General features: G+C 38.3%; 1 protein-coding gene and 1 long non-coding RNA gene across 9 annotated transcripts in view; one reads left to right on the plus strand and one right to left on the minus strand.

Moving 5' to 3' along the window:
• Nucleotides 1–27,636, plus strand: part of LOC140679025 (uncharacterized) — a 50,776-nt gene that overhangs the window by 19,073 nt on the left and 4,067 nt on the right. For all 6 annotated transcript variants that reach the window (XR_012050599.1, XR_012050601.1, XR_012050603.1 and 3 more), the window contains exons 2-3: nucleotides 6,029–6,212; nucleotides 26,508–26,974. This is a non-coding gene — a long non-coding RNA (uncharacterized lncRNA). The remainder of the gene's footprint in view (nucleotides 1–6,028; nucleotides 6,213–26,507; nucleotides 26,975–27,636) is intronic.
• Nucleotides 398–26,647, minus strand: lcp2a (lymphocyte cytosolic protein 2a). Of its 3 annotated transcripts, none has more exons than XM_061962630.2 (33): nucleotides 26,499–26,647; nucleotides 26,314–26,376; nucleotides 26,114–26,160; nucleotides 22,866–22,931; nucleotides 22,675–22,703; nucleotides 19,779–19,813; nucleotides 19,499–19,700; nucleotides 19,352–19,434; nucleotides 18,244–18,292; nucleotides 16,631–16,696; nucleotides 16,502–16,521; nucleotides 16,338–16,357; nucleotides 14,179–14,292; nucleotides 14,087–14,105; nucleotides 14,000–14,015; nucleotides 13,831–13,906; nucleotides 12,855–12,913; nucleotides 10,635–10,669; nucleotides 10,355–10,547; nucleotides 10,091–10,155; nucleotides 9,757–9,820; nucleotides 7,775–7,840; nucleotides 7,637–7,656; nucleotides 6,392–6,411; nucleotides 6,042–6,140; nucleotides 5,937–5,955; nucleotides 5,846–5,858; nucleotides 5,445–5,523; nucleotides 5,298–5,350; nucleotides 4,995–5,068; nucleotides 1,009–1,083; nucleotides 770–919; nucleotides 398–690 (listed from the first exon to the last, which is right to left on the minus strand). In XM_061962630.2, exons 1-33 carry the CDS (start codon nucleotides 26,574–26,576, stop codon nucleotides 550–552), a joined length of 2,208 nt encoding a protein of 735 aa, XP_061818614.2. In that variant the 5' UTR covers nucleotides 26,577–26,647; the 3' UTR covers nucleotides 398–549. The 3 variants fall into 3 exon arrangements, with proteins under 3 accessions (XP_061818614.2, XP_061818613.2, XP_061818612.2); XM_061962629.2 differs by having other exon boundaries at nucleotides 10,091–10,158; XM_061962628.2 differs by having other exon boundaries at nucleotides 10,091–10,176.

Here is a 27,636-nt window from a genome sequence, read left to right on the forward strand (position 1 = left end):
ATCCTGTCTTTCTGCCTGCGTGAGGTGTGGTCTTTTGCTGGCTTGGGGGCTGGCTGTCCCCTGCTTCTCCTGTGCCTTGTCCTCTGCTGGGAGCGTCTGTCTATTGCCTGTCGCTGGCCGGCCTGGCTGCGTGGGGCCGGTGGTCCCTTGTTCTATGGGCACCGCACCCTGTTTTGGGTTGGGCTCTCTGGGTGGCTGGGGCCGTACTTACATCAACAATATGATTTGCCTGAGTAGCTGGAGAGGACAAAAAAAAGAAGCTACAACTACAGGATGTTGCTTTCAGCCACATCTGTTAATGCTAATGTTTATACACGGCACAAATTTGAGACCCAGCAAACAGAGGAGACTTGATTATTTAAATTGGAGTAAGTGTCAAAACTTATGGACATCTGCATTCATAGAGTAATTCATTTCTTTATTTTTTACGCAGGTGAAAACAGGACCAAAACACTCAGTTATTTTGTCAAATACTTTTGAATCTTGAAGAAGCGACAAATGGAGAAGAAATTCACAATCAGTTTTCTCGTATAACTCCTGTAGAGATCATTATGGTTTCGCCATGTAATTCTTTGCTGGATCTGAGAGTAGACACTGGTTCTGTTGACCAGAACAGCGTTTTTTGGCGTCGATGAGAAGCAGAGGGCACTGGGAGTAATGTTTGATGATGTCACACACTGTCGGGAAAGACTTGAACACACACACACAGGTAGAAGTGTATTTAACGCAGATAAATCCAATATATGCCTGCTATGAAATCCGAGCTTACCTCCTGAACCTTGAGTCCGGTTCCGAGTTGAAACTGCTGGTCCTGATGCCGGATCTGGATGTTGTAGACTTTGTTCTGGTAGAGGACCATCAGTGTGTAGGGCTGATTAGACTGCTTGTGAGAGCTGTCCCTCACCAAGTACGCCCCATCCTAAAAACAAACATTTCCATTGATTCAAAAGCTGGTCCAAGTAGTTTATTCAGGTGCATTATGGGAAATATGAGTGGAAATTGTGTTACCTTGTTGACTTGTTTGAAGTACCCTTCAGCCTCACTCCTTGTGACTTTACCAACGTACCAGCAAGGGTCCAACCCCTACAAAAACAGTCTTATGTAGTCATCAAAAATTATTTCTGTTGGGAATGTTTTTCTTGTGTAAACTAGCTGAAATTTCCTCCTCAATGTGTACCGGCAGCACTCACGCAGCCCCAGACACAATGATCTTGCTACTGTAAATATATGGGCCACTCAACACAATCAATTCCATTTGCACCCTCAGGAAAGAAATGTATGAATGCACAATGAAATTAACTGTAAAAAAAGAAATGTTCTTCATGCAAAACGTCCTGCACATTGATCTAATTTGATATTGAATAAATACAATTTGTAAAGATAATTTCAACTACCGGTAACTTGAATACTACAAAATAGTATTTCTTGCCTGTCCCCACTTCCATAAATTAGACATCTATTAAATATAATATTTTAAGTCCCTCAGAAATTTTAATTATTTTTAATGTGTTACTTTTATCCCAACTATACTTCTAAAGTAATTATTTTATTTTAAACTCTTCACTCAGTCCTGTTACAATAACACATTAGCTCCTCTAAAAATATTCCACAAAAAGTTGCAAAAAAAAAATAAAAAAGTTGGGACGGTGTGGCGAAGTTGGTAGAGTGGCCGTGCCAGCATTCGGAGTGTTGCTGCTTACTGGGGTTCAATCCCCACCTTCTACCATCCTAGTCACGTCCGTTGTGTCCTTGGGCAAGACACTTCACCCCTTGCTCCTGATGGCTGCTGGTTAGCGCCATCAGTGTGTGAATGGGTGAATGTGGTAATACTGTCAAAGCGCTTTGAGTACCTTGAAGGTAGAAAAGCGCTATACAAGTATAACCCATTTATTTATCCTAATTCATATCCTTGAGATATATATGTATGTATTAGAGATGCGCGGGTAGGCAATTTATTTCATCCGCAACCGCGTCAGAAAGTCGTCAACCATCCGCCATCCACCCGATGTAACGTTTGATCAGAACTGCACCCGCCCGCCATCCGCCCGATCTAATATAGATGATGCAAGGCATTAATGAGCCTGCCAACTACTCCGGTTTTCCCGTAATTCGTACGGTTTTCATCAACCTATTCCGGGTTTTTCATTAATTAAAAAAAAAAAAAAGGGTGAAAACTACACGAATTGCACCTTGTGCAGACAAGATTTTTTGATCGGACACGGAGGAATTAGCCATGTAAAAGACCACGTTGGGACAAAAAAACACAAGTCTAATGCCGTTGCTAGCGATACAAGTGGAAAACTTTCAACGTTTTTCGTCGCCCAAACAGATTCTTTGGATGTGATAAATGCCGAAGTTTTATTTACGGAGGCAATAATTGAGCATGGATTTCCAATCGCACTGGCTGATCACATGGGACAGTTACATGTTTGTAATGCAACCTTTAAAAATCATTACGCGGTGATCGCGGTCCCAAAAATAAACTTTTCTTGCATGATAATGTCCAGCAAAATTCGCTTTATATTACTATAGAGTCCTTTTAACGAATGAGTTTGATGGTTTATCACAAACCTTAAATGAAAGAAGTCCTTTGTTCTCCTGCACCATGGCCTTGCTTCGTGTTTGGTGCGCAAGCTTTATAACCTCACTGAGGTTATAAAGCTTTTGCCTGTTAAAGAAAGCAGCACAGACTTTCGCGTGCCACGCTGTCACGACCCAGACGCACACCAGTGCGCAATCATATGGGAGCCGCGCTGAGCGCACCTCCAAGCGCGTCTCGCTGCCGGCGACGGCCGCGTATATGGGCCCGACGCTCCAGCGCCATCCATTTTCAGGGCTAGTTGATTCGGCAGGTGGGTTGTTACACACTCCTTAGCGGGTTCCGACTTCCATGGCCACCGTCCTGCTCTATATCAACCAGGGTGAGCCCCACCCCTTTCGTGAGCGCACTGCGCGCGGAGTGACCCCTGTTACGCGCCCCCGGCAACAGGGGTGGCGGGCAGGTAAGCTGCGCGGGCGGAGTGCGCGGAGTGACCCCTGTTACGAGCCCCCGGCCACGGGGGTGGCGGGCAGGTAAGCTGCTTACCTGCTGCGCGTGACGCCGGCCGCGGCGAAGGCGGACGAGGCGGGGTGTCGGTGCGGTGGGCGCGGTAGTGAACCTGGACGTGCGTCGGGCCCTTCTCGCGGATCGCCTCAGCTACGGCTCCCGGTGGGGCCCTCTCGGGGGAAGAGGCCTCGGTCCCGGACCCCGGCGAGGCGTCCCTTCTCTGCTCCGTAAAAGTGTCCATCTCTTTTCTTTTTTTTTCTTCTGTTGTGGCATATGCAGCAGGTGCCTGCTCGTTTTTCGTATGTGGGTAACAACATTTAACTACGTATATATATTTCCGAATTGGTTTAACTGCCACCCGCAAAAAAAAACAAAAAAAAAAACATATATATATAATTAATCCACCCGACCCGACCCGCGCGCGGATAAAATCGTATTTTTTTTAATTTCATCCGCCCGATCCGCGGATAATCCGCGGACTCCGCGGTTGTGTCCGCAAACCGCGCATCTCTAGTATGTATGTATATACATATACATATATATATATATATATATATATATATACACACACACAAATATATATAAAAAAAAAATAAATATATATATATATATATATATATATATATATATATATATATACACACAGTATATGTGTATGTGTATATATATATATATATATATCAACACCCCATTGAGGTCAGTTGCAGGGAGTGGCGCGGGGAGACGTCCCCGCTTAGCCACTGCCCCCCCACCGCGAGGTGTCCTGGCTTGGGGGCGAAACATCAGTGAACGGTGGCACCAGCTGACGACCCTGCAGCTGACCTCCAAGTGCACTGGAGGAGGTGCGACAGGCAGAGATGCCAAGCAGTTAGGTCTGTACTTATTAATTATATATATACACATACACATACATATTTACATACACAGACTGTATATATATATATATATATATATATATATATATATATATATATATTTACATACACATATACTGTATATATGTATGTATATATATATATATATATATATATATATATATATATATATGTATATATATATATTTTTTTTTATATATATTTGTGTGTTTATATATATATATATATATATATATATATATTTATTTTTTATATATATTTGTGTGTGTATATATATATATATATATATATATATATATATATATATATATATATATTCAATATTGAACATATTCGATATGACTGGTGGTGGTTAAATTTTTAGTACAGTCCTGTCACTTAGAAGTGGGGTTTTTTTAATACAAGGTTTGTTCTTCTGTTGAATCATTGTAATGTGCTTAATGTCAATATGTTACTAATATTAATGTTATTTAGCTATATTTCATGTATTTGCTCATTTTACTCTAAATGAATAATTTTTGGCTTCAAAAACAAACAAAACAAAGTTGCCTGAGATGTGCCAATACACTCTTTCAGTAGTTCAATGTGTGTATTATCAGATTTACAGTAGAAAAATTGTACACTGACTGACAAGTATATCCAAACTTACGTTCTATTGTAGTGTCCGTTAAGAAGATATACTGTCATAAAATGCTTACTAAAATGTGACACACACACACGCCATAGTAAGTAATAACATATATTGTACATATTATTGTAAATTTATTCATAAACCCATCCATCCATTTTCTACTGCTTGTCCAACATGTTGATGAAATGCTAAATTTGCATATACAAACTTTAGTGAAGTATGGCCAATTGCGTTTTAGAGTTGTTCCCAAACATGGCGCACTGTCGTCACGTGAAGGGTTTTTGACCAATCATTTAATACGCTCTCTGATTGGTCAAAAGCCTCTTTCGTGACTATAGGGCTCCATGTTTGGGACCAAGTCTGAAACCGAGTTGTCCATACTCTCTCTATACACGACTATAGGCTACGTGAGGTAATGTGTACGATGAACATGGTACTGTACCTGTTTTGAAGCAGGTTTTAGGGGAGAACGAAAACGATCAGATCCATCAAAGTTGCTCCTGTTATCCAAATAGCCTGCACACACCACTTTTAATCAACATGTTTCCAAACACAATCATTTTTATGACAACTGTTTAACATTTTATCAACTATATTCTAGGGAAATAACGGGATACCTCTACTGAAAGTAAATAACATGGATAAAGCTGACCTCTAGTGGCCATAGCAGCAAATGAAGGAGAAAAATAGCCCTGCTGAAAGTGGATGACGTGAAATAACTAATAAAATGTGTACATCTTCTTACCAGCGTGAACACTAAGTGGCAATGATCCCAAAGAAGTGGCGCCAGGAGGCAAACTTAGTTGGATGATAAAGACACCACACTTTATTCAGCAATGACTGTGAGAAACCGTAGTAATGAACGTTGCAATGATGCCAAGGACTTTCTTACCTGTCTCCGTGGCGACTGGGCTGTGCAGGGCGGGGGTTCGGATTTTTATGGAGGAGGGGAAACGTGTTGTGCTTGCGTGCTGGAAGAGAATATAAGGCAGCGCAGCCATTTGGTGGTCTAAATGACTTTTGTAGTGCCCCTTATGGGTTGTGGTCATATGCTTTGGAATACATGCAACAGATACCCTCAAAGTGGTATAATAATAAGACAATTGTTTTGGCGTGGATGGGGTTCATATTGTCTTTTATGTTAAATATTTATATTGAGTGTAATTTCTAATATTTGAACTGTGCTGTGAAGCACTTTGTGGCTTTTGCCTGTGAAAGATGCTGTATAATTAAATGTTACTTACTTACAAATTGTGAATGAATCAATTAGTTTGAAAAATTGACAACACTTACCTTCATTGTGTGTCTGCGAGAAGGAAGAGAAGAAGAGAAGATAAGATGCTTCTATCAGACAGAGAAATAAACATTTCAAAACCAAACCTACCTCCCTCATACCATCAAACCTGCAACACCAACAAAATATTTGATGATTAATATTATACTACAATTGGGATGAATTGATTTCTCATCACTTAGGAGGGAGGCTGACCTGTCGGGAGGAGGCCTGACAAAGGCGGACGAGGAAGCAGGATGAGGAGGAGGAGCAGGTTTGGACCTGGAGGGAGGATCCGGGACATCCACATGGGGCCTAAAGACAAATACTCATTCTGAACTGATAACGACAGAGAGAATTGTATTCTCTGGGACTCCCACACATACGGTAAGTACTAATACTTGCTAATAGTCCAGTTTTCGTTTTTGAAAAAGCTAGAAATACAGTAAATAGAACTTATTGTGTGTGTGTGTGTGTGTGTGTGTGTGTGTGTGTGTGTGTGTGTGTGTGTGTGTGTGTGTGTGTGTGTGTGTGTGTGTGTGTGTGTGTGTGTGTGTGTGTGTTACCTTCGAGACTGTGTAGCCGGCTGTAACAAATAGAAATGAAATGAAAATGGAAACACTTGATTAAAAAAATTTTTTAAACTGCTTTCAATTTTAACTGACATGTCGCCGCTAAAAAAGAGGATCAATGTGTTGTTATTTAGTCTAATTTAAATTGCAGTGCACGTAGCGTTCGCCTGTTTCGCCAGTGGTGCGTTCAAAGTGTCTACGAATGTTGGAACTTCCTATTGGGAATGAGTAGCTGTGTCTACGCCTGTAGAGGTGATCAGCGGACTCCGTTTCTGGGCGGAGTCTTTCACTGGTGCATTAAAACGTTATAATAAATGGTAATGTCATCGTTTCATAGGTTGTAGTGTAAAACATGTATATTTAATGACAAAATATAGAAATATTAGGGTATTTTGTCTAAATACAGTACTCTAATCTCCTTCAGAAGGGACACAGTTTGATGGTAACAAAAGAAAACAGCGCAAAGTCTGCACTCTCACACCCAAACAGAAGTTTTGCGCACAGTAATTTTTTCCCCCCCGGATTTTGGCACCATTTTGACACCATATAAATGATTAACTAGCGCCAAGAAAACACGGCGAATACATTCAGGAGCTCCCGTTGGCAACATTCGCCACAGACTGCCAATGCTGAGCTAACACAGCTAATGGTGCACACCCTCGCTGACGTCACATGACAACAGGCACCGCCTTTCAAAAAGGTACACAGTCACGCACTCTGATCTCATGAAACAGCTCATGCAGTGACTACTTATTGCTTCTAAATTTGTATTTCTTATTTCTGCTATGTTTCTCGTTTAAATGTGAATTTCATGTACAGTATACCAACTTTTTTATTTATGCACATATGGTGTTTACTTTACAGTTATTTTAAAAATGTTGGTCCCCCTCAGTTTAAAATAAAAACCTGGCTGCACCCCTGGATTTATGATAACCGTGATAAGTTAATGCACTATCATGATTATCTTTCTTCACCGATTGGTAGGGAGGAAATCTTTATGAATCTTCTGCTGTGTAGTGGATTGCGTGTGCGTGGCGTCCAAAATTACCAAAAAAAAATTCCTAGCTATGCTAATAATATTTTCTCATTCAACATAATTAACTCTATATGGTAACTATAGTCAAATTAGCAATAGAACCATGTACTTTTACTCAACCAATCAGTGAATAAAGCTAATTACAAGGATTAAAAACGTTTTTTTTAAATATATTAAAATAAAATAAGACACTACAAACCTACCCTCTCTTCTGTGTTGGGCCCTTTGAAGAAAAAAAATAGGATACATCTTTAACACAGTTATAACTTGTTAGTCTTACATGCAAGTACACAGGATATAAATGTAATTAATAAGGTAGAATTATTCTGGCGACAACATACCTCGAATGGGAGGCGAGCCGTTTCCTGGTTTGTTACCACGAAAAATTTGCGGTGGTCCTGTCAGCACTAAACATAATTCAATCAGAGCATTAAAGGGGAACTGCACTTTTTTTTTAAATTTTGCTTATCATTCACAATTATTCTACACTGCTACAATAATTCACACATAAGATTCTACACCATTTTTCATCTATTCTTTATTATTTTTCTTATTCCGCCACTTTTTGGCTCAGCATAACTTCATCCCTGTTCATCCGATTCACACCGTTCCAACTTCTTTAATAACTTACGGTATTTGGCTCCATCTCTAAGGTTTGCTAGCCCTGCATCTGTTAGCATAGTAATGTTAGCATTAAGCGTTAGCGGGCTAGCATTTTATCTAATTTTATACATTTTAAGATAACATTCATGGATTTTGTTACTTGGTACCGTTTTATGAGTATCCTAGCTGTTCCCCCGTTATCATGCTAATGTTTTTTGCAGGCATTTAAGCTGACTTTGTACTTTTTAATCAAATAAACATGGATTTTGTTGCTTGTCGCCATCTTAGAAGTACGGTAGCTCTTCTGCTGTTAGCATGCTAACTTTGTATACCAACATTTCAGCTAATGTTACACATTTAGGGCTAATAATCATGAAATCTGTTACTTTGTATCCTCTTTGAAGTATGCTAACTCATCTCGCTATACCAACAGTTAGCATTTTAAGATTCATACTACATTTCAGTACAACTTCTGCTCTTCACCTTTCAAACCATTTTTAACTTTTAAAGTATTTTAACCTTCAAACCATTTCTACAGTCCCCTAGCATATCAATTCAGCATTCAAACCATTTCAACATTCAAACCATTCTTTCAATCAAACCATTTAACCATTTAAACCATTTCAATATTCAAACCATTTCTACATTCAAACTATTCTTACATTCATTTTACATTCCTTCAGCAATGGAGCATTCGCATGCAATTTCTACGTAAATTGGTTCGTCTGGTTATTAAAGAGATGGCGACGGATGGATTTTTGTTTGAATGCATTCTAACGTGTAAATAAATGTCTGCTTACAGTGGAGCCAATGGGAGCTCCTTTATTTCGCCCATACAATCCAGTAAATGACTATTCAAAAACCGCCAACAATACCCCATTTTGTGATTTGAATATTAACCAAATATTAGTGATATTGTTATTATAAGCGCTAATGCAGACGAATTATTTATAGCGGCGACGTGATCACTACCGTGTGTCCCTATATTTACATCATCAAAGGATCTGCTGCTTCCTCGCTTCCTGGAAGTTTATTGTGGATCATAAACCATGCATTTCACCTGGCCAGAAGAAGTCTGAGTAGGTATTCCAACAAGTTGGTACACTTTGACAGCCATTTAGGACCCAAAAAGACACTTGGTCCCCCACCCCCACCGCTTTTCTTTGTGAGGATTATGAGTCATTCTTCACTTAAATGGGAATATATGAACATCCCAGCAGTCGGCATCTTAATGAGAGCAGACTTTGCACAGTAAGTGATGTTTTATTATGCTTGTTGGCTCCCATGAAGTCTGCAGTGAGTAATAATCGGTGATAAAGAAAAAATAAGCAAACTTTGTGATGCGTTTTTGAAATTAATGCGCCGCGTATGCTTAAAATGATCAAAATATGTAAATATTAAATGTTTTTATAAATGTGCCCGTTACTACATTACATATATACTTACATCATGTATAAAAAACCTCAAAGGAGGTGTTAGGATGTTTTTTTAAGGGCTTTATAGGCAGAATTGCGTGGCTCCCATAGGTTCCATTGTAAGCAAACTTTTGATCACATTTATTTAATATTTAGAATGCAAAAAAAAATTAAACTTCATCCTTCATCATGTCTCTCATAATGATAGTGAACGATAAGCAAAATTTAAAAAAAAAGTGCAGTTCCCCTTTAAGACATTGAAGTGTTACGGCATAGGAAGTAGTCTGACTCCAAATGTTACTCACACTTCCCTGATGGTTGTCTAGCGCAGTGCGGGGAGGGATCTCTACTGGGCAACGACTCGCCTGGCTGCACAAACACAAAAAGTATCATATTAACTAGATTTGGGATCAGGCTTTGCTACACATCTTAAAACTCTGCCAACCATCCGTGAGTTTCATGATTCTGTTTGTCGTCAACATGGAAGCTTAGCTAGCAAGATGTTGCTTTTAAAATGTGAGTGTAATGTTAGCACTGTAGCTAACATAGCGACGCTAGGGTGAATATTTCTTTGTTGTATATACGATGTATGGCATGGATTACATTGAACATGTGTAGAGTTGTGTTAGAGGGACTCACCATGCGGGGCGACAGCGGCGGGAGAGAGGCAGCCGGTGGGCGGAGACTAACGGCAGGTGGTGGGCCTCCTGTTGACACACATTTATCTGCAGAGGTCACCCGAATCGATCTCACATACATGTCATAACATTGCATTGATGACTTGAGGAAAACAATATCAAAGTGTTGGTTACTATAAAAATTACGGTCAGATAACATCGCATCTAAGATGTCTGAGCTAACTCTTGCTCGTCCTTTGACAGCGATACTACTTTTAAATCCTACCGATGTAATCGTCCTCTCCGACAGGCAGGGCGAGGCACAACTTGTGACTCAGGTCCTCCGAGGGTTCCGATGGAGGAGGTTCGTAATTGTCAGCCCAGTTGTTGTCGTCGTTAGTCGCGTCGTCGTCACTCTTATCGTTGCCCTCGTTGCCACTGTCTGGGTTCTCATAGTCATCATTGTACTCTTCGTCATCCTAATTAATCCCACACCCAGATAAAATGTTATTTAACAATGCAATGAGTTAATGTAAAAAAAAAAATCGACATCGTATCGTACTTACAAACTCGTCGTCATCCCAACCTTGGACATCGGGCGCTGTTGGAGAATAAACCAGTTTGTTAGCGAGAGGCGTTTCTGCTTTGTACAATAGATGGCGTCGTAACTCTGCTTCATTACTAGGGCTGCACCATTTTGAGAAAAGCTTCATTGCGATATTTCTCTCCAAAATTGCGACTGCGATTCCGAATTTTATATTTTATACATAAAAATGCAAAAATAAGTGAAAGAAGACGTTACTTTTACACTGTTGATCAAGATATTCTATTCTCAAGGTGCCACACATTAAAACAATATGCAATAATTTACTTCAAAAAATATTTGGATTTTTGCAGACAGACTCAGAGGTTTTGTTTACATCATGCTCTTAAACTCAAGAAATAATCCATAAAAACTAAACAGTGTTTATAATGTAATGGGATCATAATATATATTATTAATCCAAGTATTCATTTAAAGCAGGGGTCGGGAACCTTTTTGGCTGAGAGAGCCATGAAAGCCAAATATTTTAAAATATATTTCCGTGAGAGCCGTATAATATTTTTTAACAATGAATACAACTAAATGCGTGCATTTTTAAGTAAGAACAAAATTTTTAGAGTTGAATGAGTCTCTTATTCTTTTTAATAACAATGTTGTTCTGAAGCTAACCAATAATAAATGAAATCCTTCTTACCACTAATGCGACTTCTGGTGCTGCATGGTTTTGCTGATGGCTTTGTAGTCTGGTTGATACGTGGTTATTTTTAACACTGTGATTACCAGCGGAATTATTCATTACTTATCGTGTTAAGCAGTGTCAGCTAAGATTGATCTGAGAGCCAGATGCACTCATCAAAAGAGCCACATCTGGCTCTAGAGCCATAGGTTCCCTACCCCTGATTTAAAGGATATCAACTTTTATTCCTCATTACTGAATAATTGTTAATCATTGTACTGTAATTTGAAGGTAAATAACTGTTATAGTAAATAAACAAACAAAAAACTAAATGAACTAATTTGTGTAAGCAAAAATTTAACAAATAGATATTTAACATCTTAAAGTACCTTTTTTTCCTCAGTTGGAAAAATGAGGTTGGATGTTATTTTTTTGTTTATTGCTATCACGTGATCACAGCATTTTCGCTCATCGTTCATCTGATTGAAAAAAATATTCCCACAATAGGACATTTAGCTTCATAATCATATTTCCCTCCCCCCCCCTAATTTGTGTTACTTTGCGGCATTTCTCACTGGCAAGTCACAAGGCTTTCTGTACTGTGAGTGTGTTGGTGGCGGTGCCCCACTCTAGTCTTTGCTAAAACAAAGATTGTGAATGAGTAAAAATAGGGTTCAGTCTGTTCAGGTAATTCTACTGTTAAAGAAACACGCTCAGGTGCTGAGAGTGTTGCACAAAGTAAGACGTCTTTCTTCCTGTTTGAAGCGAGAGACGAACTAACGAAAGGCTCAACAATTCTGATTGGCTAACATGTCTGTCAATCAAAGCCTCTTGTGGTTATTTACCGCACTAATTAAAACCTCGATGTGGATTCGAGTTGATTCTTTATACATCTCATATGTCAGGGATATTCAGCCACTAATTGAATATCCAGAATTATGAAAAAAAGAGAGGACCTAAATGGAACTATTCAATGAGAATATCTGGGTAAATGTTCCATTATAGTCTTATCAGTAATGGAGCAGGAAGGGCTTAGGAATACATTTGCAATAAACTTGCATGTAAAACTGCCTGTCATTTATTCATTTGAATTTTACATGCACTTATTCAAGCAAAACAGGGCCACCTACAGATCGCGGGGCCCTATGCACACTGTGTAATCCGCATATGGGGAGGGGCGGCCCTGGTTTTACCCGTCACGGTCAGTTTTGCAAATCAAACAATGATGTCATATAGCTTTGTTGCTGGCCCTCACAAGCCAACGCCACAGATACATTCTGGTCCTGCAGAAAACACGGACCATACAATTTGGTAGGCACTTTCAGGGGACTGACAAAAACATGTCTGTAAAAATTGAGCAATATTGGGTAAAAAAACAAAAAAACAAAACATGGCCGCCACCATGCAAAAGGTCTTTGCAGGTTCAATTTAGCAACTAATTGTTCACAAGTCATTACCATTTGTCTAAAGATTATACAACTTTGAGAATAATTTATGCTAGTATATTGTCAAAAGTACAACCCATAGAGGGCATCCTAATGGGCTACAAAAAAAAGTCCTTCTTACCGGAGTGAACGTGGAGAGGCAGTGACCCAACTGAAGTGACACCAGGAGGCAAATTGTTGCTACAAAAAAAGACCACATCAAATGTCTGTATCTTAAAGAGGAATTGCAGTTTTTGGGGAATTTTGCCCATCGCTCACAATCCTCATGAGAGACAACAAATACATATGTTTTGGGTAGGTTTTTTGCATTCTAATTTGCAATAATTGTCTCGTTCTAGGTGGCTGGCAATGCAGCTAATGGGAGCAATCAACTCTAAAAATGCATCCAAAAACCGCCAACAATACTTAAATTGCGACATTGTTATTCTAAGAGCAAACACTGACGTACTGTTTTTCTAGCGTAGTAACACTTCGCCTTGCAACGGCATGCTACGACATTAGCCGCAAGCTAGCTTCTGCATCAGCAGCTGAATGGCTTTTGAGTTTGTAATGCACAACACAATGCGATAAGACACCAATCTGTACTGACTGAAAAACATGAACAATCATATTACAGTATCTGTAAAGTATTAGTTCACAATTCATGTTTTGTTTGTACGCAGCTAGCTTGACAGTGTATGCAGTTGTACTAACAAGCATGATGTGCTGCATGTATCATGATCAATATTATAGTGACTCACTCGATGGACAGTTTGATTCTTTGATTACCAAAATACGATAAATATTTTACATATTACATATAGTTATGAACATGTCTGTTATTTCATTATATATAAACTTGCAGTGTGTATGTAAAACGTTGATGGCAGGTTTTAAAGATGTTTGAGAGGGCTTTGAAGGCTACAATTGTGACTCCCATTAGCCGCATCTTGCAAGCGTTTTGTTTTTGTCTTCAAAACCCTTAAAAAAAAAAAAAACAAGACGCATGCGTTCTTGTCTCCCATAAGGGGACTGTGAATGATAAGCAAAATTAAAAAAAAAAGTGCAGTTCCCCTTTAATTAAAGCATGGCCATGTTCTTGTGATCTGACTTTCTACCTTTGTTCGCAGCGGCTAGGCAGTGCAGGGCGGGAGGCCACATTTTTATGAAGGATTGGAAACATGTGCTTTGGTACTGTAAAAAAATATAAAAAAACATTGTTTATATATATTTTTAAAATAAAATCAACTAGCTTGGTTGGATTTAATGGAAAAGACGACTTCTTACCATCAATGTTTGCTTGCTGGAGGGAAAAGATAATAAAAAGCTTGTACTGGTCCTGATAAACATTTAACTATTAAAAAAAAATCTTACCTCTCTCATTCCGTCAAATCTAAATAATAAATAAATGAATAAATACAGGATTACATTAATACAATAAAATGAGACGAACGATAGTTACTCACCGGTTGGGAGAAGGTCTGACGGAGGAGTTGCTCCTTCCGATGGAGGCAGAGGAGGAAAGAGGAGAAGCAACAGGTTTGGACCTAGTGGGAGGATCTGATACATCCCCCTGAGGCCTGAAGAAAAACACACACAGCCAACCTTGTTTTTTGTTTTTTTTTATTGGATATAGGGCTGTCAAAATTACGGTAACGCTTTAATGCGGATTAATCCATTAACAATATTAATCAGATTTAAAGTAGCACAAATGTGCAGTTGTTGCGGTACTGACAGGGTGCTGAATCAAACAAGTAATAGATGCTAAACAACACGTTGGCCTTCTTGATGGGAAATTGGAGTACAAAAATAAAATGATTAAGTAACATTCGAGCCACAAGTATTATGCACACTCTTTAAGGAGTTTTCTTTTCACCAAAGGACTTTCATCTTAAAATATCACATAAATAACACAAAATTAATAACAGGAACACAATAATGTGAATAAATATATTTATGAGGTTGCGACTTGTCCAGGTTGTACCCCGCCTTCCGCCTGAATGCAGCTGAGATAGGCTCCAGCACCCCCCGCGACCCCAAAAGGGACAAGCGGTAGAAAATGGATGGATGGATGTTAACATGAATATTTAATCATGATAAATCGAAATTAAGCCACAGCAACTGTCTGATTATTCCGAAAATGTAAATCGTTTGACAACCCAAATTATATTCATTATTAGTATATCATTTAGTGATTGTGTTTTTGTTAGTGCTGTCAAATTATTATTTTTTCTAAATTATATTAATGAATTTGGGTTAATCATGGTTAATCACAGGTTATCACTCGCTTGCATAATTTAAACTTAAAAAAGACCCCAATATTTGGACACAAATGCAATTTTATTGTCACAATGTCATACAGGATTTTTTTTGTTTGTTTTACTTGAATGCATGTCATTTATTTGCCCAAAACTTACAGTTTTATCTTAAGTCCTGTCTGAGTATATCTTGATGTGAAATTTCATTAGTTACTACAGTCTCCTCACTCATCTTTGTATTGTTGCATGCATTGACCTGATCATCTAACCATCCGCGGTTAAGGTTAAAGGGCAACTGCACTTTTTTTGGAATTTTGCCTATCGTTCACAATTATTATGAAAGATATGACGATTGATGTTTCTTTTGCATTCTAAATATTAAATAAAATGTGATCAAAAGTCTGCTTACAATGGAGCCTATGGGAACTGCGCAATTCCGCTTGTAAAACCCTTAAAAAAACATCCAAATACCTCCATTAAGGTTTTATATACATGATGTAAGTATATATGTAATGTATTAACAGGCATATGAGTAATAACATTTAATATTTACGTATTTTGATCATTTTAAGCATAAGCGTTAATTTAAAAAAACGCATCACAACGTTTGCTTCCCCCCCCTTCATCACAGATTATAACTCACCGCAGACTTCATGAGAACCAACAAACATAATAAAACATCACTTACGCAGCAAGGTCTGCTGTCACAAGGATGCCGACTGCTGGGATGTTCATATATTCCCATTTAGATGAAGAAAGGGGGACAGGGGGGACCTAGCGTCTTTTACGTGTCGTTCTGGCCATTTTCGGGTTCTTAATGGCTGTCAAAGTGTACCAACTGGTCAGAATACCTACTCAGACTTCTCCTGTCCAGGTGCGATGCATGATTTAGGATCTACAATAGACTTACTGGGAGCAAGGAAGCGAGGACCAGACCACTTGATGATGTAGACATAGGGACACACGGTAGTGATCACGGCACCACTATAAACAGTTTGTCCGTGTTAGCGCTTATAATAACAATATCACTAGTACTTGGTTAATATTCAAGTCATGAAATGTAAATAGAGTATTGTTGGTGGATATTTATTGGATTTTATTGGCGAAATAGTGGAACTCCCATTTGCTCCGCTGTAAGGGGCCTTTTATTTAGGTTTAGTTATCATTTAGAATGCATTTTAAAAAAAAACATCCGTCGTCATGTCTTTCAGAATGAAAGGCAAAATCCCCCAAAAAATGCAGTTCCCCTTTAAGAAGCAATAACGGTCAAAATAAATTGCGATCATTTTTTTGTCATTAATCACATGGTAATCACTGGTTATTTTTGACAGCCCTACTATTTTTGCATACAGTATGTGGGTGCTTACCTCCGAGAGGGTATGCCTGGCTGTAAATACAGGCAGAAAAATTAACAAACCATCAAAAAGCTCCTGATACAATAGGCAATTACTATATTAGGTAATATAAAAAAAGGGCAAAAAAACATGATAATGTGCTTTTATGTGCAAGCATTTAACATACATACACTCACCCTCTCTGCACCATTGGGGCCTGTGAAGACAGAATTAAGTCTAGATTAATTGCAATAACCAAGCATGAGTGCTGAAATCGAGTACTATAGGGTCCTTGAACGCATCACGTGTTGATGAAGTGTTCGTACCTCGATTGGGAGACGAATTCTGTCCCGGTTTTTTGCAACGGAAGATCTTTGGTGGTTCTGGGAGCACTAAATCATCAACATGTCAGAATAATAAAGACACTGAGTTAGACAGCAAAGTTTAGTCACATGAACAGAAAACAGCCTACTGTCTGAACTAAAAACATTTGTGTAATATTCTCAATGACATCCTTTAGAGCAGTGGTCCCCAACCACCAGTCCATGACGCATTTTCTACCGGGCTGCACAGAAAAATTAATTAATTTATAAACGACCACATTTTCTCTGACTTAACTTTCACCTGTCCCACTAAACACACCAATAAGCTAGTTAATAGATGCATATTACAACCCCTTTGTTATAGTACATGGGACTAAAATGTTAATGTGCCAGATTATAGTCAAAGGCTAATTTCCATCTGCAGTGCCCTGCAGGGTCATTGTATATAGCTGGGTTTCTTAACCTTTTTGACCTCGGCACCCAACTTTTCCACTAAAGAGGAGCCCGCGGACCACTCCAATATTAACACTGAATTAGTAATCTTACTCTTGATTTTGATCATATTCAATAAATATATCTAACCTACTTATAGTTTACTACCTTGTCAAATGATATAAAAGCATGGGGTAATCACAGAGATTATATTATCAATTTAACAAATAAACCTTAGGCTTAGGTCAGGCTGATTTGAAAAATAAGTACTAACCAAATAAACAATACATTTACATACAATATGTATTATGTTGTGCTAAAATAAATAAACTAAATTAGTAATGAATATGTTTCTTAACTAAACTTTCAATAAATTTAAAGTGCAAATGAAAATACAGCTTCACCACTTTAGTCATAATTTTAAAGAAATGATTATAAGAAATTTCTCTATGACATTAGCGCCAGACTTTTTTTGTTTGTTTTATATTGTCATTACTGCCAAAAGTGGTGGAAAAGTGTATTACAACTGAGTACCGGTACTACTTCTGGCTATACAGACCACAGCTGAAAAACACATATATTACATTTTAGGGGGCGCTTGCAGCCCAACACTGGGCACCAGCCCTATGGTTAAGAAACACGGGTATACATTATATGCCATCAACATGTTGGGGACCATCTTTTCGCAAAGAAACATGCCCAGGGCTCCCACTACTTCAACGTTATAGTGAGTTCATTTTTCATGCACATTTGTTGCTGTTTTTATCTGCCACACGTGGAAAGCCGGTCCGTGAAAACAATGCATACCAGTACATTAAACCAGTCCCTGGTGGAAAAAAGTTGAGGGAACCCTGCTTTCGAGAACATGCTAGCTAGCATACATGAAATACAAATGTTTTATAATCATTAGTCAAGTGCCCATGTTTGACGGAAACCATGTTTTAGAACCAATTTTACTCAAATTCTACACACATCAGTTCCCTAAGGTTGTGTACAAACATTTCGTAGGGATCTGTGTGACATTATGTCAAGGCAATGTAAACTGTTGGGTTTAAAAGCATTGCCAACATGTGGTGTTTTGTCAGAAAAAATAACAGCACAGTCATGTTTGGACAAACATTCACCATTTTGTACACAGAGGTTCAGGACTGGAAGACTTACAGAAACACATATTTGTTACTCACACTTCTCTGACGGTCGTCTACTCGAGTGCAGTGCGTGATCTATACCTGGCTGCAGAAACACAAAACAAATGATCTATGAATCAATGTGAGTGACTCATTGACTGATTTAAATAATATGTGTAATCAATACTGCTAAAATTAGAGATGTTCCAATCAAGATGCCGATTCCAATACCAATCATCCATTGGTGAGATCACCCGATATCAATACCAATCATATGTATTAACTGTACATTTTTCAATGTATTTATTGTCAGTGCTATTGACAGTTTAACAATATCATCACAAACTAGTTAATTATTCTATTTTATTACATACAATTGTTTGATCAAAAAGAAAATAGTACACAATAACTAAACAAAAACTACTATCTTCTACTTATTTAAAAAAAAAAACTTTGGTTTTTGACCTCAAAGTAAATTATTCAGAGTTTGTAAACATTAACAAAAACAACAACAAAATAATTTGTAGAAAATATAAATAGCGATTTGATCACTTTGGTATCAATCATACATATACCGATACTACTCCTAATATCGACACTACCAATTTATGGACATATCCGATGCGACATGGTTGACACCAACTGTTACTGTTATAATATCCTCTATTTAGACTCTTAATAATCTACTTGTTAATTTATTGCTAATATCTGCTTACTTTCTCCTGCAACATGGTTCCTTCTACACTTCTTAAACTTTACTAAGCACTTACTAATTGGTGTTGTTTAGGGCTAGTTTAACTTAGTAACTATTAGCATGCCTCTTGTGTCAGTATGTAACATGTTTAGCCTCGTCTCCAGTGGTAAGAATAAGTGATAACGATATTTAAGATACTAAGAAATCCAGTTGCCGTAACAGAGCTGATTAATATTATTTTAAGGGAGCAGCTCCACACAAAAATCTGCTGGCTGCTTGTCAGCCTGAGAGGATCGGCAATACAAAGCATTAAATTGACATTGGCTGGTCACATACTTTTTCACAAAAATCTGTCGATACCTATCAGTTGCCGATCGATTGGCACATCCCTAGTTAAAATGTGTTGAAAGTAATTCATGAAGTTCCACTCTGTGACAAATACAGCAGACTTTTCATGGAAGGTGTTCTCACCAGTTTTGCGTTAGAGGCGACTTGTGAGCGGGGGCTAACAGTGGGGCGTAGGCCTCTAGAGGGCGCATGTTTATCCTTGTTATCTGCAAAGGTCACATGTTCACGTCACCAATGATTACGGCTTTATGATTGAATTCCATCGCTAACCGATGTATTCCGGCTCCCCGGGGGTCAGGGCGGTGCGCAGTTTATGGGCCAGGTCCTCTGCAGGTTCTGAGGGAGGAAGTTCATAATGCTCGGCTCCGTCCACGTCGTCGTTTGGGATCTCGTAATCGCTCTGACTACTGCCTCCGTCGGCGTCGTCCCCGCCGCTGTTCGGACTCTCATAGTCATTCAAGTCGTCCTTGTCCTGAAAGACGGTATATTTCAAAAACAAACTTCTCAGCCGCAAAATGTTATTGAAAAATGGAAACTCGTCGAGACTTACAGAATTATCGTCGCTCAAATCAGGAATGTCAATTGCTGTCGAAAAAGAACTTTAAAAAGTCAGCAACATGCACTAAACCACTAAAATTACAACGAGGTGTGGACAGAATCATTCATTAATTGTTCAGAATTCTGTGTGAAACAAACCGGAGTTGAGTAATCGCCTCTTCAAGCAATTGGGGTTCGAGTGCACTACTAAGCTGCAACCAGCAGAGGCGCTGTTGATTCAATCTCAATTAATTTGTTATCTGGAGGACGTGATGATAGGTACTGGAAGTTGGGCTACATCCACTTGCTAACATGAAACAAAGACTACCGGTATAACTAAAAAAAAACAATTAAAAATGTTCCCACTTAAGGTGCATCCGGAAAGTATTTACAGCACTTCACTTTTTCCGCATTTTGTTGTCACAGCCTTAATCCAAAATGGAATAAATTCATTTTTGTCTTCAAATTTCTACAGACCATAGCCCGTAATGAAAATGTGAAAATGTTTATTTTTTAATTAGCAAATTTGATAAAAAATAAAAAAAACTTCCAAAAGTACAACCAACTCTGCAGCAAACCACCAATCAGGCCTATATCGTATAGTGGTCAGACGAAAGCCATTTCTTAGTAAAAAGTTTGCCAAAATTCACCTGAAAGACTCGGACTACGAGGAACAAATTTTCTGGTCTGATGAGACAAAGATTGGCCTCTTTGGTGTGAATGCCAGGTGTCGTGTTAGGAAGAAATTTGGAGGATATTTTTAGGACAGACAAAACAACAACCAAAGTAAATATCAAAAAGAAATGGCTGAAAGTTATGAGTTCCATTATTATTACCGGTATTTGGAACAATTTGTACCAGAAGAGCCATTGATTAGGTTATCTTTTTTGAGCCAACATTTGGTAATAGCTTATTTTGCAGCCACTAAAATTATTCTATATAAATATACATAATTTTGACATATTCCTTCTGTATACCAAGAAACAAAGTGAGGAAGGACAATTCCAAGTCAATGCCAGAGACTAAATACATGAATTGTATCACCCTCTTTCAAAACTCCATGATATCTGGGCATGACCAAAATACATAAATCTGGTCCGCCGGGACAGATCCACATTCCTGAACAGCCAACATTTATTTTAGATTTTCACACAGGTGTTATAAAAACAACACAAAAAACTATCGAAGTACTTGAGGTAGTAGTACAATTTGGAGACCTCTAACCCTCTAACCAGGAATCCTGTGGTACCTCAACTTTTAAAGGAGTCATAATCATAATTATTTTTGTACATTTACAACACTTCTTTGTGATTTTCAAGTCATTTTTTCTCCTTTTTAAAACTGTTTGTTTGGAGAGGCGGCGTTGTTAGATGCAAATGAACCTCTCTTCACCACTGCCTCTCATGCCATGCGCATTCGCCCCCGCCTGGGAATAATGTTTTGTAGTTGGTTTTTTTTAGCTTTCTTGCTTTCATTCTGCACTTTGGATATCGAGCCCGCAATTAGAAGTAGTTTATTGGAAAATCCATCTTTTTACTGCTGCAGGTTTCTGAAGCAGGACTCTTCGAAGTGTATTGCACACACGAAAAAAAGACTTCTTCCGAGTTGAATGTGCATTTCCACGAATCATATAAGTAAAAAGTAAGGAACTTTCTTATTTCAGATGGGGCTGGAAGTTTGTGTCGTGGCTTGTGCTGATTAAATACAACAAACAGAGCATGTTCCTTCATTGGTTGTCATTGTCGACATGTAGCACAGCAAGTTTTACATAAATTAAAATTGGCTGACTCACGGAAGAATGTTTGGGTAAATGTCTACCATATATGGATAATCCGCTGACGTCACACTTGAACAAATGGTCACACTTGAACAAAATTCCAAACGGACCGCTAGGAGGAAGTAGAAAAGAAGGCAAGATTGTTTTATAAATATCTCTGCAATGCCTCCACACTCTGATTAGAAATTTCTAGGACTTATGCAGATCCCAAATACACATTGGTTTTGCACAGTAGGACCCCATTAAATCATTACCCCACTGTTTTTTGTATCGCTTGACCACAAACTCTTATAATTTTTTCCTACAATATTTTTATTACTAGCCCCTTTATATGTATCCACAACAATTTGAACTATATTGGAGAGTTTTCAATCAGGGCATATTGGATTTCCTTCACAAAATAACGTCAAACCTGGGAAAAAAAATCATATTTAACAACTTCAAATTTGAGGGAGAGATTTTGAAAGCTGTCCAACTGGCCGGTAAATATTATATTACCAACTGTTGTTATGCCCAATTTCAACCACTGTTTAAATCTAGAGTAATGTACTATTTGTTGAAAGTGTGGCACACATCCATTTTTATTTTATTTTTCCGTTTGAATGCCCATCACTCTTATTTTTTGTTTGTTTGTTTGTTTGAATGCCCATCTCTTCTTTTTGTATTTGTTTGAATGCCCGTCACTAATTTAGTATTTTATTTATTTATTTTCTAATTGTTTAAATACCCATTACTAATTTTATTTTTTATTTATGTATTTTTAAAATCGTTTGAATGCCCATCATTAATTATATTTTTTATATTTTAGTATTTTTTTAATCGTTTGAATGCCCATCACTAATTTAATATGGGTTTTGTTTAATCCTTTAAATGCTCATCACTAATTTAAGTATGATAAAGTTGAAATGTCACAACATATAAAAGCAACCCACAAATACAGTGGATTCTTGAAAGTAAAACACCCCATGGGTTGTACAATTTGGAACTCCAAACACCTTTAAAATCACTCTAAACAGAGGTCATGTAATGCCAGATGTTTTATTATTAGCAGTGTTAAAAATGTTACACTATTGGGGCATACATGAAGCGTATCTGCAGCATCCTACTTTTTATTACTACAAAAAAAACTCACCCGGTTCAAGAAATCTAGGTGTCATGGTTCTGCGATGGAGAGAAAGAAATGTTATTTATATGTTAATTATTTAATATTGACATTATTATCATTTTGTATTAGTAACATTGACATTGTGTTTTTTCCCTTTTATAACTCAAACAGAGTCACATTTTATTTAAAGAAAATAGTTCAGCAAAACAGGAACCCACTTTTTACCAAACAGGCCTCGTCTTTCCTCCTTCTTGCTGATGTCAGCACTGAGCTTTGAAATAATCCTGTGAAGACATACATATTTATGAAAAGAAAAAAAAATACTTCCATTGGTCCTGTGACAGCAGCAACATTGTGTATGTAAGAAGTCCACACAGTGGCCATCTAAAGGACTTAGTGTTTTCATTTATTTATTTATTTGTTTTTAAATTTATTTTCTGTGATGGCAAAGAGTAAAAGTGTGGTGGTATCGTGATAAGCATGAAGCAGGAAGTAGAATTTACTGCATTGCTATTCTATTACCGTATTTTTCGGAGTATATGTCGCACCGGAGTATAAGTTGCACCTGCTGAAAATGCATAATAAAGAAGGAAAAAAACATATATAAGTCGCACTGGAGCCCGGCCAAACTATGAAAAAAACTGTGACTTATAGTCTGAAAAATACGGTAAGTACAAAGATGCATGTGTCGGTGCTGTATTTTTAGATTTATAACAGGCTTTTGACAATGTTAATTACAGTGTACTTTTGTCCAAAATGTCTTGTATTAATTTTTCGCCGGAAGCACCATTTTGGTTCCGGTCCTATTATATATTAAAGGAAACAGTGTCTATTTTATCTGATACCAAATCCAACTACATTGACTGTCAAACAGGGGTCCCCCAAAGCAGTGTTCTGCGTTTTGGGGTCAATTTTATTTTCAATTTTCAGAAATGACCTACCGAATTAGCAGAATGTTAATGTGCAGATCTGTGCAAATGATGCAGTTCTCTTTACATATTCAAAGAACAATCAAATGGCATCGTAAATTGTGTCAGCAGTATTGGCCCAAGTCAAAAAATCTTCTAGTCTGCAACTAAATGCAAAGAAAACAGTGAGTATGATGTCAACCAAAAAAAACTCGTCTTCCTGGAAAGTGTGGCGCTCGCTTTTGTTTTTGAATATATAAATATGAATATCGAGGGTTGACATTGGACTCAACACTGACATACCAAAAATTAGCGGTCAATTTAAAACATTTTAGACAAGACCTTTTATTGCACTAAATTTCTTACAATTAATAATTTTTTTACACATTAAATATTGCATAAGAACTTGGTATCTGGCTGCTCAAACCACAATCAAACCAAATTAATATTTTACAAAAAGCTATCAAAATGTTGGATAACAAACATACAGTAATTATTTTAATTATTTATTAAGATCACGGGTACAAGCGGCCGAAATGAGTTTCCTCCGCCGGGTGGCGGGGCTCTCCCTTAGAGATAGGGTGAGAAGCTCTGCCATCCGGGAGGAGCTCAAAGTAAAGCCGCTGCTCCTCCACATCGAGAGGAGCCAGATGAGGTGGTTCGGGCATCTGGTCAGGATGCCACCCGAACGCCTCCCTAGGGAGGTGTTTAGGGCACGTCCGACCGGTAGGAGGCCGCGGGGAAGACCCAGGACACGTTGGGAAGACTATGTCTCCCGGCTGGCCTGGGAACGCCTCGGGGTCCCACAGGAAGAGCTGGACGAAGTGGCTGGGGAGAGGGAAGTCTGGGCTTCCCTGCTTAGGCTGCTTCCCCCGCGACCCGACCTCGGATAAGCGGAAGAAGATGGATGGATGGATGGATGGACAGTAATTATTTTAATCATTGCACTGATTAAATAAACATTTTTTAACTTTCATAATTGTATAATTTTTAAAAATGCATATCCTGTTTTAAAGGGGTTATATTATAATTGTATTGTACATTTAAAACACTTTCTTGTGGTTTACCTAACATGTAATGGTGATTCTTTAGTCAAAATTTTGCATAGATTATGTTTTACAGACAGTTTTCAAGCCGCTTTCTGACCATCTCTTTTGTGGACGGTCTTATTTACGTGGCTCCACATTGCCTGAGTCTTCTCCCCGCCATCTTTGTTGTAGTTTTAAGCGCTTCCATAGCGAGTCTACTGACAGAATAATTTCGAACTCTACACTACTTTGTATTACAAATAGCAACAGAGGAGGATGCATGTACGAGCCAGTCTGCACCACAACAAGATAGCAAAAAAGAAGGAGCTTATTGACTACATCGTCGGACTGCAATTTGGGGAAATCTCTACAATAAATGGATAATCCACTGACGTCACCAACGGCAAAAACGTCACCAATGGGGTAAATTCCAAACAGCTCGGCAAGATTGTTTTATAAATATCTCGGTCATGTCTCTACGGTTTGATTTTTAAATTTTTGGGACTTATGCTGATCCCAAATACCTAAAAACAGGTACCCATTGGTAAGAAAAGTTGGTTTTCATAATAAAGTAGGGCACCTTTAAAATTAAACCCAAGTGTGTTGGTGGGATTGGCACCAAAGCAACAGCTTGAGGAGGCTCTGAGACACCATATAGAGTGATGTACAACATTTGGACAAACAGGGCTCTCAACTAAATATTGGAACTCTCCGCCACTCACCATCAGAAACTCACAACATTCAAAACTAACCTCAAGAAGTGGTTAAAATGTAATCAAGTCTGTGATCACTTGCAGCATGTCAGTCTCTTTTAATGTGATTACTTGCCGGGGACAACAGATAGAAATTGGCAGTTGTGCTATAAGTTGGCATATTTACACTTGTATTGATTGTTGCAGATGTTCATTAATATACACTATCCCTAACAAATAAATGAATACAATAAAGTGTAGGAAGTACAATTAAGTCATGTGTCTGAAAAGGACAAGCGGTAGAAAATGGATGGATGGGTTTTCTAAAGTTGGGTATGTTTACTTTATTGTACCTTTTTTTAAACAAGTTAACCTTAAACTAGCAAGAAAACTAAAATGGTCGTTAAAACCTTGCTTGTACAGATAATAAAGGTTTTATCATGGAAACAGTTTGAGCCTGGAAAATTTGAAATCAGATTGCATTATTTCTAAAGTTAACCTAAAGTCATCTTCCTTAAGATGTGGACGGGCGTCAACCTTGCCAATGTTCAAATCCAAGCTGAAAACACTTAGTTGTGAATATGGCAACTGAAAGTATGTTTTCTGCAGTATTTGATTTATTGTATTTAATTAAGATTATTTTTAAGAATATTGTATTTTTTTATTTTAATTTGAATTATGATTCTATGTCTTTATTTTTACCTTTTAAATTTCTGCAAAGCACTTTGAATTGCCTTGTGTACAAATTCTGCTCTAAATAAAAACCTGCATCATATAATGTTTTTCTGATAGCCAAACATAAAAAGATAAGTCTATTAATTAAAAAAAAAATACTTACGGTGTGTGAAGTTTGGGGAATTTCTGCAGGTCGTTCTCAGTCAGGTTCTGCAGACAGAAAACCGAGTAAAGTGTTAGTGTGTGTACATAATTGTGTAACCTGGCAGCCTTACTTTCCGATTTCCTTTTTCATGTTGCAGGGCGCACAATGTTCTCAATCAGGTCAGAAAAACCTGCTATTACCGGTACTAATAAACTCACCACAAATCGGCTTCCATTAATGGAGTTCTTCAACACTGTTCTGTCACAATCAGACAGGTTCATCTGCAATACACGCAAAGACAAAGTATTTAATATATATAGATAATTGTTATGCAATCCATCCTGTCAAGTTCAAGTACTGTACATTTAAAAGGTTCTTGATGATGTAAAAAAATAAGTCTGACCTTCCTCAGGTAGTCAGCTAGCTGCTGGGGGCTCCACTCCATGACCTCTGACCTGGATGGCACTCGTCCGCCACTCATCTCACACGTCCTAGTCAGGTCTCAGCAGACGCCGCCAACAGAAAATGTGACGATATTTCGGGGAGTTCTTCCTGTTTCCAAGCTGTACATCCAGGCTCCGCCCTCTGGAACGACTAATCTTCACAGTCAACAAGCGATTGTACTTCCTAAAACTTATCACAGGCTTTCAAGTAGTCGTACAGGCTGACATGTCAAAGTGGAACCAAGATGGCTTCCTTCCCTCTTCCTGTCTCCTCCACTGAGGGTGTGTTTGTCAAAGTCTCTCTCGTTCTCGCCCCCCCCCCCCCCCCCCTCCTCAGAGGAAGTGAGAGGACAAGGGCGGCAGAAGAAGGCAGCATCTTAACCCCCCCACCTCCAGCACCACCTTCTTACCGCAAAGCGGAAGAGCTGCAACAAAAGTGGGTGTCGTGTGACTTCAAACATGTCTTAAGTTTTGTTAGTAAAGTATAATTTATATTATTGTTTGCATAGAGGGAGTTAATCCTTGCCTCTGTCGCCAAAATGCTTGTTCAGTTGGTTTTCTTTGCGGTATGAGGAGTCTCATGCTCCACGTATAAAGCACAGTTGAAAGACTTCACAATTTTACTTATTTTAGTAGAATTTAAAGATTTGCTTTCCTATGTCTTGATGAGGCGCATTCTGAATTGACAGGAAACAAGAACACGACATCCAAGTATACGATCTTGCTACCCCATTTGACCGCAAGTGTTTTCAGTACATCAGTGCTCCGCCTCGCTGTCTCGACTGTCGTGGGTGGGACTTTTGATTTTGCTGTGAAAGATGACTGACATTTAGAGGCAAATGAGGGGAAAAATATTACAATGCTTTGTTGATGCCCATTGTTCAAAAACTAAGTCACAAACAGCTACTGGGTTTGAAATTAAATGGGTTCTGTGCAAAAGGCACGGACAAATAAGTGCTAGATTTACTGTTTTTGTGCGGAGTTAACATTTACATCACTGTTCCTAAATAAAAAAACAGGCCTCGCCATCGGTGAGAAAGAAAAATCAGCTTGGATATTAAACCGAGCTGAAAATCGGCACTGTAGTAATAACTCAGT

Source organism: Nerophis lumbriciformis, linkage group LG09 (assembly GCF_033978685.3).
Source record: "Nerophis lumbriciformis linkage group LG09, RoL_Nlum_v2.1, whole genome shotgun sequence".
NCBI lineage: Eukaryota > Metazoa > Chordata > Actinopteri > Syngnathiformes > Syngnathidae > Nerophis > Nerophis lumbriciformis.